The sequence below is a fragment of the Tupaia chinensis genome, unplaced genomic scaffold, assembly GCF_000334495.1.
Source record: "Tupaia chinensis unplaced genomic scaffold, TupChi_1.0 Scaffold000416_1, whole genome shotgun sequence".
Lineage (NCBI taxonomy): Eukaryota > Metazoa > Chordata > Mammalia > Scandentia > Tupaiidae > Tupaia > Tupaia belangeri.
The window spans coordinates 1,981,339-1,995,432 of NW_006159921.1; the positions used below are offsets into that span (position 1 = coordinate 1,981,339).

General features: G+C 45.5%; 1 protein-coding gene, 1 long non-coding RNA gene and 1 pseudogene across 4 annotated transcripts; 1 reads left to right on the forward strand and 2 right to left on the reverse strand.

Moving 5' to 3' along the window:
* The first annotated feature begins 21 nt into the window (after positions 1-21).
* LOC102483529 (sodium/potassium-transporting ATPase subunit beta-3 pseudogene) lies at positions 22-1,023 on the forward strand (annotated as a pseudogene).
* Positions 1,024-2,187: 1,164 nt separating this feature from the next.
* Positions 2,188-5,226, reverse strand: LOC102483931 (uncharacterized). The gene is made up of 3 exons (XR_335431.3): positions 5,141-5,226; positions 4,565-4,641; positions 2,188-2,404 (listed from the first exon to the last, which is right to left on the reverse strand). It is a non-coding gene; the product is annotated as an uncharacterized LOC102483931 (long non-coding RNA).
* Positions 5,227-6,409: 1,183 nt separating this feature from the next.
* On the reverse strand, positions 6,410-14,053 carry DYNLL2 (dynein light chain LC8-type 2). Of its 3 annotated transcripts, none has more exons than XM_027774252.1 (3): positions 13,978-14,053; positions 11,022-11,160; positions 6,410-8,411 (listed from the first exon to the last, which is right to left on the reverse strand). In XM_027774252.1, exons 2-3 carry the CDS (start codon positions 11,151-11,153, stop codon positions 8,274-8,276), a joined length of 270 nt encoding a protein of 89 aa, XP_027630053.1. In that variant the 5' UTR covers positions 11,154-11,160; positions 13,978-14,053; the 3' UTR covers positions 6,410-8,273. The 3 variants fall into 3 exon arrangements, with proteins under 3 accessions (XP_027630053.1, XP_027630052.1, XP_014445685.1); XM_027774251.1 differs by lacking the exon at positions 13,978-14,053 and adding an exon at positions 12,704-12,812; XM_014590199.2 differs by lacking the exon at positions 13,978-14,053 and adding an exon at positions 11,477-11,499.
* Positions 14,054-14,094: the final 41 nt, after the last annotated feature.

A 14,094-nucleotide genomic window follows, 5' to 3' on the forward strand; every position in this document is an offset into this window, starting at 1 on the left:
TGTCAGGCTCCAGGAGGAGCAGTAGCCTGGCCCAGCACAGCGCAGTGGCCTCCAGCACTCACCTAAGCAAGGTGTGTCCTGCCCTCCACTGCCTTGCTGCAGCCCGGTCACACCTCCTGCCACCTCCGCCCCACTGCCGCCGCTCCGCTGGTCTTCCACGCACGCTCCATGACCAAGGAGAAGTCCTTCAGCCCGATCCTGGCCAAGTGGAAGCTCTTCATCTACAACCTGAACACTGCTGAGTTCCTGGGGTGCATCACCAAGAGCTGGGGTTTGATCTTCTACCTAATGTTTTATGGGTTCCTGGCTGCACTTTTCTCATTCACAATGTGGATTATGCCTCAGACTCTGAAGGACTAGATCCCTAGTCCAAGACTTAGTTTTTCTTAAACCAGTGACCACGTTGGAATATTCATTTAGCATGTCTAATCCAAGTTCCTACAAAGAGTACATTACAGACTTAAGAAGTTTCTAGAGCCATATACCGCACCAAGGAGAGCAGAAGAATGTCACAGGTTGTCCTGATGGAGTGCTTTTTGAACAGAAGGGTCCAGTTTATATTGCATGTCCGTTTCCTCTTATGATACTTCAATCATGCAGTCCTATGGATGATCCCAATTTTGGCTATTCCCAAGGAAACCCTTGTATTCTTGTGAAAATGAACAAACTAATTGGTTTAAAGCCTGAAGGAGAACCAAGGATAGACTGTACTGTGAAGGGGGAATACACACCAGCTTTAAACACCTATCCTAACCTGGGAGATGTGGACTTAAACTAGTTTCCATATTATGGGGAAAAACTTCACATGAGATATCTACAACCACTAATTGCTGTCCAGGTCCCCTTTGATCACAACAGCTGTGGAAAAGAAGTAACAGTTGAGTGCAAGGTTGATGGGTCACTCCACCTGAAAAACCTGGATGATCGCGACAAGCTTCTGGGACAATTACATTCAAAGTCACCGTGCATGCATAGTCTGAGTGGAAGGTCTCCACAGAGTAAATAACTATGTTGTCTGTATCGGCTGGCCCTGCCATTCTAGAATTACAAGACTGCCTTGGAGAAAGGCAGCATGGTACATGAGTGACATCACAATGTGCCTCCTGATCACAATTCAGTGTCCTCTGAAGTAGCTGCTTGTTGCCTCCACTGCCCCTTGAACCAGTGTACAGTCACCGGATAGGGAGGGGGAACACCTGATTCTAAGCGTGTAGAACGGGGAGCTTGTCCTCTTTGTGCTTCAATTGCCAAGCATCCAAAGCTTAATGTGCTGTACTATGTAAATATTTTAAGGATTTAACACTGGTTAACTGTCAGGTTTTTACATTTTTTTAAAGAGGTTTTTGCTATAGGGCACATGTACTTGCCAGAAAGACAGAGACAGAGAGACAGAAAGTGAGAGAAATCACTCCCCAGATGGCCATGCCGCAATCCCTTCTCCTCCATTCTCCTCTCAGGATCTTGGGCACACACACATGCACCCGGCGTGATTTTAAGCCACCAGGTCCAGGTCTTGAACCATGGTTGACTACATGGGAGTCCAGCGACATAGCCATTATGCCAACCGCTGTTCCCAATTGTCAGATTTTAATACCAATAAATCTTTAGGGATAAAATAGTACCTGGCTGACATCAAGTGACTTTATAACTACAAGAAACATGATGTGTGAAGTTTTGTATGTGAGAGCAAAAGAAAATTGGATTTGAAAGTTAAAAAAAAAAAGAAGTATTGACATATACTACCACACAGATGAACCTTGAAAATATGCTAAATGAAAGAAGCAAGACATGATAAACTGCCTACTGCATGATTCCATTTGTATGAAATGTCCAGAATAGGCAAATTCATAGAAAGTAGATTCATGATTTCTAGAGCCTAGAGGTGGGGGTAGGGAGTAAGTGACTCCAAATGAGCACAAGGCTTCTTTTAGGGGTGATGACAGTGTTGGAATTAGATATTGACAGTTGCACAAGTCTGTGTATCTACTATAAACTACTGAACCATTAAAGTATAGGAAACTGCAGAAATCAGTAGGGGGCTCAGAACCTTCAGATAAATTAGTTCCCTCTGCCACCTCAGACCAGGATCAAACTCTGCCTGGGGATCAGGAGACCAAGTTCTACATCCCAGTTATCCCAAACATCCATGTATCCTTAAGTACATTTTTTTCCCTGTCTGATCCTTAATTACCTTCCTTGCAATATGAGTACAAATGGGCAGAGAATGAAAAAGATGGTAGGATATGAAAGGGAGTTTTGAGAGCATGACTTCCCACAACACTTTATTCTTTCCCCAAACTTTATTAGATACTCTTAAAATCAGCATCTTTCACCTCTTCATCATGATCTTTTTCCAATTTTAAAGCGCTTTCACACACATTGCCATTTGATCTTCATAACGACCCTTTAGGGAAGACAGATATTATCTCTACTTTACAGATGAAGAAATTGAGGCTCAGGTCAAGTAACTTGTCCAAGTTCATACAGTGAATAAGTATCAGACACGGGACTCAATCCCATGTCTTCTAGTTCTAGATCCTGCATTATGCCCACATCACCACACTGCCCTTTTTTGCTTGTTTTGTTTGGTTTTTATTGAGGTGTTTTTTTTGGTGTGTGTGTGTGTTTGCTATAGGGTATGTGCACTCACCAGAAAGACCGAGAGAGACAGAGAGATAGAAAGTAAGAAATCATCCCCTAGGGGGGATGGCCATGCCACCAATCCCTTCTCTTTCATTCTCCTCTTGGGATCTTGGGCACACATGCACACGTGCCCAGCGTGAGTTTAAGCTACCGAGTCCAGTACTAGAACCACAGTTGACTACATGGGATTCTAGTGACATAGCCATTATGCTAACTGCTGGTCCCACCACATTGCTTTTTGACTTCTCTTTAAAAAGCCTAAGATAGCAATGTCTAGCAGCCTTACCGCAAATACTACACACTGGAGAAATCTTTTTTTTTTTTTCCCATTTGACCAGTAGATGTTTATCACTGCTCTGTGAGGCAATCCCACATGGAAAACTTCCAGGTTCTACAATCTTATGAAACTTTCTGTGTTGGCATGGTTGCAGTTGGTGGTAGTATTTATGTCAATTGGTGTGGACACCCAACCTACATACATCACAAATGCAAGTACACCTGACCTCTTCAGTAGGTGATAGGTCACTCCTTGTTCCTAAGGTGGTGATGAGTTTGTGTCTTTAGCACAGAAGCCTAAGAGCTCAGAACTCTAGGAATCAGCTCTCTAAGACCAGAAGATTCATCCTCTGAAAAGGCCTTAAGGAGAAAGGAGATCCTTAAGCCTTGGTAGAGGGGAAGTGGAGGGGCAGACAGGAAATCCTTCTCCCTGCCCCTGCTAACCAGGAGCCCAGACAGGGAACATCAGTGGAACAGGGGATTCATTATTAAGCTCAAGAGAGCTGGGCCTGACTCTGAAGGGGTGAGACCCCTGCTATAGAATCCCGTTAAGCCCTTATGAGTCAGTGCTGAGCTCTAGTAATGTTACCAGCTACAGTGGCTTTGGCAAGTCACTCACCCTAATACAGTTTGCTTCCAAAACTGTGGCTAATGACAGTTAAGTCTAGCTTAGAAGGGTGCTCTGAGATGTCAGCAACTGAAATGCTTTAAAGATAAAATGCATTTTACGAACACACAACTTCATTCTTCCATAGCTGGCAAGAAAGAGGGGTTAAGGCCTGAAACCACTTATGGAGGATCCCCTTTCATTCCATTCTAGGTGGCAAGAGGTACATACAAAGGTTGGGCAGCAAGAGGAAGCCAAGCCAAAGACAAAAGTCTCTAGGACAGGCCAGGGAGCCCAAGGGCAAAAGGACTGCCCATGCTTCTTATATTCTCTTTCCATTTGGTCAATTGACATTTGTTACTACCTACAGGACAGGCACTGTTCTGTGTGCTTAAAGATAAAGCAGTTAAGAAAACTGGGGCCAGCAGGTAGTGTGGTGGTAAAGGTGGCTGCATCCCACATGGCCAACTATATGGTTTAAGTTCCAGACCCAGTGGCTTGAAAAACATTCTGGGAGCATATGTGTATGGGACCAAAATCTCAAGAGGAAAATGGAGAAGGGATTGTAGTAACCATTTCCCCTGGAGGATGCTTCCTCACACCCACCCCCCAACCCGCACCCAATCACTCTCAGGTAAGTACATGTGCCTCATAGCAAATTTTAAAAAGATAAAGAAGATTGCTCTCATGTAACTTACGTTCTAGTTGTGAGAGACCGACAAGTAAACAAATGTCAAATACTGGCAGGTGTTATGCAGAATTAAACTGGGTAGAGTTAATAGTGATTCAGGGGGAGATACACTATTTCATATAGAATTTGAGAAGCCCCCTCTGAGAATGTTTGAGCAAAAATTCAACGAAATTGGGACACTTTAGGCCGAGAAGAAAGGATACCAGAGTTCAGGAGGGCAGAAATGGTACCATGGCAGCAGACAATTCCCTACATGCTGTTTTTTATCCATTTGCCACCCCCTTCCCACCTAAGATTCATTCTCCACTCTTCTCTTTCCTACTGATCCCTGGAGGCAAAGGACTAACCTCTACAGACTGCATCGCTTGGTCAGCCTTGTCATCTGCCTTTCAGTTAGGTTTGGCCAAAGGGAGTCTATAGAGGACTGAAAAACAGGGTAAAAGAGAGGTTGGGGACATTGATATTCCCACTTCCTCTCTGCCTGGCCAAAGTTTCAATAGTAGCTAAAGTCTTCTGTAAGAATTCTACAGTTCCCATCTACCTTCCACAGCCCTTTCCGTGATCCTCCTTTTTTTTTTTTTTTGAGAGGTTTTTGCTATAGGGCACACGTGCCCACCAGAAAGACCTAAGAGACAGAAAGCGAGAAATCACCCCCCAGGGGGCACGGCCATGCCACAACCCCTTCTCCATTCTCCTCTCAGGATCTTAGGCACGCATGCACACACGCCCGGCGTGAGTTTAAGCCACAGGTCCGGGACTCGAATTATGGGCGACCACATGCGAGTCCAGCAACATAGCCATTATGCCAACTGCTGGTCCCTATGATCCTTTACATCCTTCCCCTCTTGGCCCCACAGGGTGGCAGCTCGTCTCCACTAGAAAGCCCTGTAAGATTAGCCTTCCAGTGAGCAGTGTGTACTTACCTGTGCAGGGATGTTCTTTATACATACCACCTGGACTGCCTCTTCCATCAGGGCAGGAAGTGAATGAATGAGTTTTGGTTCTACAGACACCTATCACAGATGAAATGTGAACCGTGACTTAATTCTTTCCAAAATAAGGCTCTAATTTTGTCTAATTACTCATACCAGCAAAGGTGGGAAGTTAGGGTTCAAGTCCTTCATCTTTTTTAAGATTTTATTTAGCTATTTATTTATTTCAATCTGACCAGAGAGGGACAGAGCGAGAGGGAGAGAGAGAACAAGCCACCAGTTCTGAGACTTGAACCACAGTTGGCCATGTGGGAATCTAGTACCCTCAACCGCACCACCTACCGGCCCTTCCAAGTCCCTCATCTTAATCCCTTAGGACCTCACTGTTCCAGACCTAATTCAGTCTTTAGGAATGCTAAAAACCCACTCCCAACACTCAATAGCTCACTGTCCAGTTTCTTTCTTTGATAACACATTTATCATCATTGGGAAAAGCTAATCAATGTGTGTCCTGTTCTACCCACTAGAATGCACATGCCGTAGGATATTATTTGCCTGTCTCATTTGCCTCTGTGAACAGCATCCTAGGCCTAAGCACAGAACTCTGTAAACATTTCTTTTGAATGAATAAATAACATGAGAGGACAAGCATCTCTGCTTTCCTAACACCTCTATAAGGACTAAAGCCATTTGGCCCAAGCACTGATAGCACAGGGTCAGGGATGGATGGACTCTTACAAATCTTGGTTCTGAATTCTCTAGATGTGTGGGGCAGGGGTACCCACATGGGACAACCAAGACAAACCAGAGTCATGCATATTTCATGAAAAGAGGTTCCATCTTTCTGAAGACCCACAGCTTTCTATTTCTGAGAGGCCAGAACAGGACTTAGCTGATGTAGTCTTTAGGCTCAGGAAAGTCTTAGAAAGGGGAGTAGGAGGACTATGAGGTTTTGCTAAGCTCAGGCCGTTCCAGGACAGCAGCTTGGAAGGCAGTATCTACTACATCAAAGATCCAAAACGTGGCTTTCCTGGCCATCCACCTCTAAAGGAAGTAGGGCCCAGGAGCCCTGGCAGGTGAGTGCTGCTGGTTAGTTCTCCCCTTCTTAAAAGGCATTAAGTCTAGTTCCTATAAGTCCTGCTTCAGGCCAATCAGTATCCTTTTCAGTCTCCAGTCTCTTCAACCTGGATACCCTCTGTTCCCACCATGTGCACCATTGCCACCAAGCCAACCCCTTACCCCAAAAGAAAGCCAAACAGCTCAGAGGTGCATCAATCGACCTTTAATGTCCAAAAGAGGCATGGATGCAGAGCATAGATGTGGCAGGGTGTCAGCCCCTGCTCCAGAAATGAGGGAGATGAACACAAACCAGACACTTTCAACTGGCCACACAAGTCTGGGAGGGTGGGGGAAAACACAGATTTGGACATTCATAAAAAAATAAACCTAAAATCAAGCACTCAATCTTGTGCCCACTGAAGGGTTTGATATAGGGAACCACCCCAGTTTCCACCCTCCCCTGACAGCATCAAAAAGAAAGCTCAGCACACACTAAGGACTTGGAAAGTAGACATTTTCCTGCCACCTCACCAGCCCCCAAGAATGGACTTGAAAATAAAAGAATGAGCTGGATCCCCCAACCCCAAAGTGCCAATCCTAAACATGAGTTTTGAATGCAATTCATGACAATCAGCAGCTCAATCAGCAATGACCACCCTACCCATCCCACTCCTACTTCGTCAACAGACAAGATACCCCCTGCATCGTCCTTGGAATCTCCTCTCACTCATGGCCCTGCTCCACCTCCTGATATCTGGCTTCATCACTACAAGACCGACCTCCTCTATCACTTTTTATCCCCACCTCCCACCAGAGGCTACAACCGTCCAAAGTCACTCCATTGAGACAGCTCCAGGGCAGATGGCAGCATAATCACCTGGTCCAGGTGATCCTCCTAAAGCCTTCCCAGAGAGCAGACAGCCATACAGCAAGCAGAGTGTCTGGGCTAGGTGACTAAGGGTGTGTGTAACATTTGTCTACACCCCTCAAAGAGACACTCCCAGTGGTTTTAACATAAAGGCCCACATAGAACTAACTGTATCCCCTAACTATCCATACACCCTAGAGATTCCACACTGTCCTGTCCCCTTCCCTCCCCTCTACCCCGAACCCACACCCACACACACATACACACACATATTCACAGAGGAGAATTAGGGAGACATTGATTTGGTTTGATTGCTAAGATCTAACTAAGGAACTACAGTCACCAGAAATTCCCTTACCAGCCAACTAACAACAGGGGCTGCTCTAAGAGAACTCCAGAGGAATGAGAAAACCAAGGGGTAAGCAGGGAGCAGACAGAAAAGAATGTAGAGGGGGGAAAAAAAATCAAGCTAATTCTACCCCCAACAACCTCCTAGCATGATCTCTGGCAGGAAGAATAAAAGAAGGTAATCCACAAAGACACAGCCCTTACTTAGAAATTCTGACAAAGACAGCAAGACAAGTCTGCTCCCTACTCCCACACACCAGACAGACATATCAGGGCCCCTTAAAGAATCCACCTCCCACCCCACCCTCTGCCCAAGCCATAGAATCACAGTTCAGTGGAATATTCTCCCTGGTACTAGATCAATCCCCCACCATTCTTCCTATCCCTCTCTCTGCCAATTCTAACACTGTCCTCCCGCAGTCTTCCTGGTCCTCCCAAAGCAGCATTCTCCACCAGAAGAGGCAGCTGCAGTTTTAGTTCCACCTCCAGAGACCTATTTCTTTTCCTCAGCCCTCCTAGTCTTTCAGGCTTTGTTGAGGGCTATTTATTTTGTAAGGGAGAGAAAGAGAAAAGGGAGGGGTGGGAGAGATTTCCTAGTGCAATACAACCAAAAAAATTTTTTTAAGTCTTGAAAAATAAACATAAAGCAGCCTTCTTCCCCAGGCAACTAAACAGAAAGAAGTTTGGTTTTGTTTACTGCGACATACACATGAAATCGAGTATACAGTCCATGCAGTAGCACAGCCATTGGAGAGGACATCCTGATGCTGGCCCCAGTGCAAAACAGTCCCAGCAACGCCGCCTGCTTGCCATCGCTGCCGCCGCCACTGACACCTTCACCATGGCCACCTAGCCTGACTTGAAGAGGAGGATTGCAACTTGACCCAAGTAAAAATAGATGAAGTGCTTTGTCTCATGTGTGACGTAGCTGCCAAAATTTCGGCCCACAATACAATGCCAGGTAGGGTTATATTTCTTGTCAAATTCCTAAAAAAAACAAAAGAGTAAAGAAAGAAAAAAAAAGGTGATTAGGGAAACTGAAGGATGAGAAATTAGAATGGGAGTTAGTCTCTTCAACTCTAGCATAAGCACAAGCACATGTTTTTAAGTTTGCATTCTCATCTCACCCCCAGCCCAAAGCCTCAGCTCCCTGAACCTCAGGAGCTCAGGTTCTAAGGTTGGCTAGGACACTCTTACTCTCATTAATAATGGAACACCACAAAGGCTCTATTATTCCTCCCTGCAGAGTCTCTAGCACTCTATGTCCTGATCATCTCTTCTCCCTCTTATTACCCCACCCCTTCACATACCAGTAGCCCACCCTGTGATTCTTCAGGAAGGGCTTTAGAGAGGCCAGTAGAATAAAGGACAATTCTATTGTCACACAGAATGATACAAAAAGGGACCTGTCACCTCCCACCTCATATATTACTAAACTAGCATTTCCAAATACCAAAAACCAATATATTAGAGAAAACATGGACTGAACGTCAAGACTAGCAAGAAGCAATTCTATATAAATCAATATTACAGGCACTTCACTGATGTACACACCAGAACAAGGACCTCAAAAGATCAAGGCAATTCCCTCTTGTCTCTCGGGGGCACAAGTTCAACATCAAAACCACCCAGGAAATCTTTGAATTAACCAGATAAGCAGCTCCTTGCACCCTGTAGCTCAGTCTACAGGATCGGTTCTTGACCCATCCTGCCCTGACTATGAAAGGGAAGCAGCCCACCACCACGGTCCCACAGATGTAGCTCATCTTGGGGCTCTGTGCCCTCAGGTGTTCAACATAGAACTTTTCAGACTTCCTCACAGTCCCCATTCCACATGTTGCCAAAAGGTACTAGGGAACAGTGGAACCAAACCCAGCTCAAATCCTGATCCTGTTCAATATTCTATGATGGGGACCAGCAGGTGGTGTGATGGTTAAGGTGCTGGACTCCCACATAGTTGACTGCGGTTAGACTCCTGGACCAATGGCTTGCTTTCTCACCTTCCCTCTCCCTCTCTCTGGTCAAAGTAAAAAATAATAACAATAAATAAAATTTTAAAAAACAAAGATTCTATAATGTAGGAAAGTCATGGTCACTCCCCTGGATCTCATTTTGTCCATAAGCAAAAGAAAGCTGGACCAGATAACCTAAGGGTTCTTCTAGCTCTGAAAGTTCATGACTGAGTCTTTCTCTGAACAGGATAAGGCCATTACTTAGCAAGGAGCCGCTGACTCCAGCTGGCTCTGCACCCCTTGACTCCACACACACAAAAAGCTTCCCAGCATCCCAATTTTCTCTTATCTCACCCATCTAGACAAAAAATGAGAGTCTTATAAAGACTCAAGGAGACCCTACCACTTCCATGGATCAGACTACCACTCTCACACACCCTTCTTGAAATATGAGAGTTGAGAATATCAAAAACTGGGACTACACCCCAATGGATACGGATCCTGACTGGGAACTAGGGAGCTCAAGTACCCTTTCTTACTTCTGGATCAGTTGCTTCCTCACCATGCTAACTACCCCTCGTCTATTCACTCAGGAATTTTTCAGGGAACAAATCTATTGACCCAATATTGCTCATTAATTTCTAAAAAATTATATTCAGGAGTTGGCCCAGTAGCAGTGAACTTAATGCTGAATATAGGAAATTGAATACCACATGGCCAACTATGGTTGGAATCCCAGGCCAAATGGCTTGAAAAACATGCTGGGTACATGTGTGTACATGTAAGCTCAGGATTTCAACAGAATGGAGATATGGGGAATGGATTGCAACTGCCCAGACCCCAATGAGGAGTTACTGTCTCTCTATATATCTCTCTCTTCCTTTGGTGAGTATATGTGCCCTCTTGACAATTAATAATATATATTTTCAAGTCCATACTTTTCTTAAGAATAGAAGGAGAATGATGTAATATTTGAGTTCTTTTTAAGGGTAGGAAAAGGAATACCCCTACATAATGAGGACTATTACAGGTCCTCTTTAAATGATACAGTTCCCTCAAATTTTATATATTATCTTATTTATTCAAATATCTTTGATCTTTGAAATAGTTCCAAACTGGGCCAATATTTAATTCTGAAGCTTCTCTACAAAGTATTATCTTTCTCCAAAGCTCACAGTTACATAACTACCTGTAAACATAAATATGCACACAGCAGAGCTTCTATCAAGAACTCCTAAGGAGGTGCTGGACAGTGGAACAGTGGTCACATAAAGCTGTGCGATGCTGACCCACATGGGAGGTTCTGGGTTCATGTCTAAGAGACCTCCCTGAACATATCAGGTACACTCCTGCCCAAGATCCAGGGCTAGCTGAAGCTGGGGTGAAAAACAGCATGAGGACCCTGTTTGGGGTACGTTCCTCTCTCTTCTCCCTCTTTTCCACAGAGAAAATAAGTAAATAAACTTAAAAAAAAAATTAACTCCTAAGGTGAAGCTTTGGCAATTTAGAATCACTCCCTAATCTGTCTGTTCTGCAAGTCCTACGGTTTTGTTTGCATGTGCTGTATCTACTTTCTCATGTTCCCAGCTCCAGCCCTTCCTGCCAATCTCTGCCCTGGCTCCCAGCCACAGCACTCCCCACACACCTTCTTGATATAGGCAGCAATGTCCTTTTCTATGTTGTACTTCTCCATGGCCTGTGTGGCACAGTCAACAGCATCCTGTTGCATGTCCTCAGACATGTCTGCGTTCTTGATCACTGCCTTCCGGTCAGACATCGTGACACTGCAGAAGGAGTGGAGAGGTGAGACTGACAACTCTGTGGTCTCGGCAATGAATATTAGCTGCTGGGTGTGGGGCCCCAGTGGGAAAGGGGAGTACAGGAGGCAAGGGCAACCAAAAACAGACGTGATGCATTAGGACTGTGAATTCCCTAAGTCTTTAACACAGCATAGTCCCCACCCCGGGAAACACAGGACAAACTGGAAAAAAAGACAGAATGGCATCAGTTTTTATCATATGTTTTTCCAACTCTAAAATGTATCTATTTTCAATATTCTGAATGGCACTGATAGTCAGAATATTACCATATATTATCTACCTGCTGTATCCTTAGGCAAGTAACTTAACCTGTGTGCTTTCATGTTATCTATCATCTGTAAAATGGGGACTGCCCAGTTGTCCTGAGGATGAACCAAGTGGCATAACATCTAGACACCATAAACCCTTGACTTAATGGCCATTATTACATCACCGGTACACAGTGAGAAAATCGACTAGGAATCGGCAGGCCTTATTTGTGGTCTTTACTTTTAATTTTTTGGTCTTGGACAATGAATGAATGAGTAAAAAGCCTTTCCCCATTTGATAACTTTCATTTTAGCAGTGAGGCTTGCTCTCAATGGAGACTGCTACATGATTAACTAAGGTTATTTGAGAGCATCTGCAAACAAAGATAGTCTATGAAGGAGTTGACCATCAGGCAGATTCAGCCCACCACCTGTGTATGTATAGAAACACACTACAACGGCAGAGTTTGGTAGCTGTAAGAAACTGTATAGCCTGCAAAGCCTAAAATATTTATTATCTGGCTCTTTACAGAAAACAGTTGTCAAACCCTGTTCTATATAATCAAAAAGGTATAGGATACTTTCCAGTCCACCAATGCTCAATGAGCATTTTCTTAAGTACCCAGGGCTGGGAAGCCTCTTCGAGGTAGAGAGACTGAGGAGACAGCCTCAGACTTGGCCAGTTACACATGTCACCCTGTCTGTCCCATCCTTCCATCTGCTTCCCCGTTATCCTTGCTAGAATATTTACTCTTTACAGCTCAGCATAATTTTTGAAAGACCTAGATTTTGGACCCAGCTACACACTAATTTGTCCTTCCCCTGAATCTCTGCTTCCTCATATCAAACTCACTCATTCATTCAAAAAGTACAACATACTAGGTAAAGCAAAAGGTACTACTCTGTTATTTTTCTCACAGGAATGCTAAGACCTCTTTCCCCCCAAAAAAAGTTAGATAGGGAAAAACCTGGAAATCAAACATTTTTGAAGTGCCTTAAAAAAGGTGAGGAATTATTATTTAACACCCTTGTTTCATATCCCTTCTATCTACGTCATGGCATTCATCCTAAAGTACCAGAGTTCTGAAGCAGACCCCGATGGACACTTCCTGGGATGAGAGCAATCCCAACAGGCCAGCCAGGACCTGCCCGGCACTCTACAGCACAAGAGGTACTTTGCAGGAACTGAAGATATGAAATACAAAATCCTGCTGTCTTTGACCACAATTCCATCACAGAGTGGTAATGATCTCCCATACCTCCCCATCTCTTTAGCCCAGCCCAACAGACAAAAGATGCCATCATTCCAGTTCTGTTTAGTACAAGGCTGGTACCATTTCAGACCACTTCGATCTTCGAGTCCACAGTAGCCTGTGGGCTGGATGACCTGAAAGGGCAAGCAGAACGCATGACCACTATTTCAGCCTGTACCAGATGTACAGTATGCACCTATGCGGGCTGCCACCCAGGCAGACCTTGAGCCCTTGGCCGCATCCAAAATACCCTCATCTAGCATTGCCCAACTACGCAGGGCTGGTTCCACTTCAGTGGGGATTGGCAGAGCACTGGGTGAGCAGACCCTCTGCCCCCACACTCTAGAGAGGAAAAATCAGTCTCAACAGGAGACTGTGGGCACACAGGTGCTGAGGAAAGGTCAGAAGAACCTGTTCAAGGCCTCACTAGCTGTGACCTTGGGCAAATCAACATCCTCATTTTAAAAACCAATGTCTAAAATGAGATGAATGGGGGAATCTCAAGGGGTTTGGTCAAACTAAGACAGCAGTCCAGGGGGGATGTTCTGATATTATAAAGCTCTTTATAAATGAAGAGAACTAGTGTCACCTGGTGGCCTATTCCAGGTTACCGCTCAGAAGGGGGCACTGTTTACAAACCCAGGAATGGGGGTGGGGCCTGGTTACAGACGACGACGTGAAAGTATGAAATTGGCACCATTTTGCCAGCAAGCTCACCAGTTCCACTGCCTCATCGTCAAAGTCCAAAGGAACAACTTTGTTACAGTAAGTAAAAGCTACCTTACTCTCCAGGAGAGAGCCCGCGGTTACATAATGGTCTTGTGACTACAATGCCACGATTCTTCACCCCTGAACCTCCCTCCAGGCGTCGGACGGTGAGGCCCAGCCCCAACCTCTGTCCAAGGTGCCAGTAGAAAGGAACAGGGAGGTGCCCGGCCTGGCCCCTCCCTCTTGGGAAAAAAGCTAGAGACCGGGGCCTCTAGAGACGAGGATGGCCAGAGGGCCCTAGGCCTGCCACCTCAGTCACCAGCCAGGGGCTCTTTAGAAAAAGCGAAAAGGGCAGGCCAGGACAGCTCCCACTCTCTGTTTTTCGACAAAAAAGGCCAAGCCTCCGAATGACACGGACAGTCCTCCCCACCGGCCAACACACACACTCACACTCTTCTATGTCCTCCCTTCAGATCTCCAAGGGGTCCTTAGCCCTCCACCATCCCACTCTCCAGAGAGCTGCAGTCCTGAAGGGCAGCACCTGGGGAATAAGAAAGCATCCTCCGGCCCACCTTGTGCCCTCGCCACCAGCCAGATCCGCAGGCCCCGGCCGGTCAGCCGCCCTCCCCCGCCTGGCCTGGAGCAGCGCTGGAGTGACTGGGCGTCCTCGCTGCAGGAAGGACGCCCCA

What these genes read in the sequence shown, in the direction of transcription:
- DYNLL2 (XM_027774251.1), bottom strand. An exon ending in TTGCTGCCTATATCAAGAAG is followed by an intron (nt 8,412 to 11,021) that starts GTGTGTGGGGAG and finishes TGTTTTTTTTAG; the next exon opens with GAATTTGACAAGAAATATAA.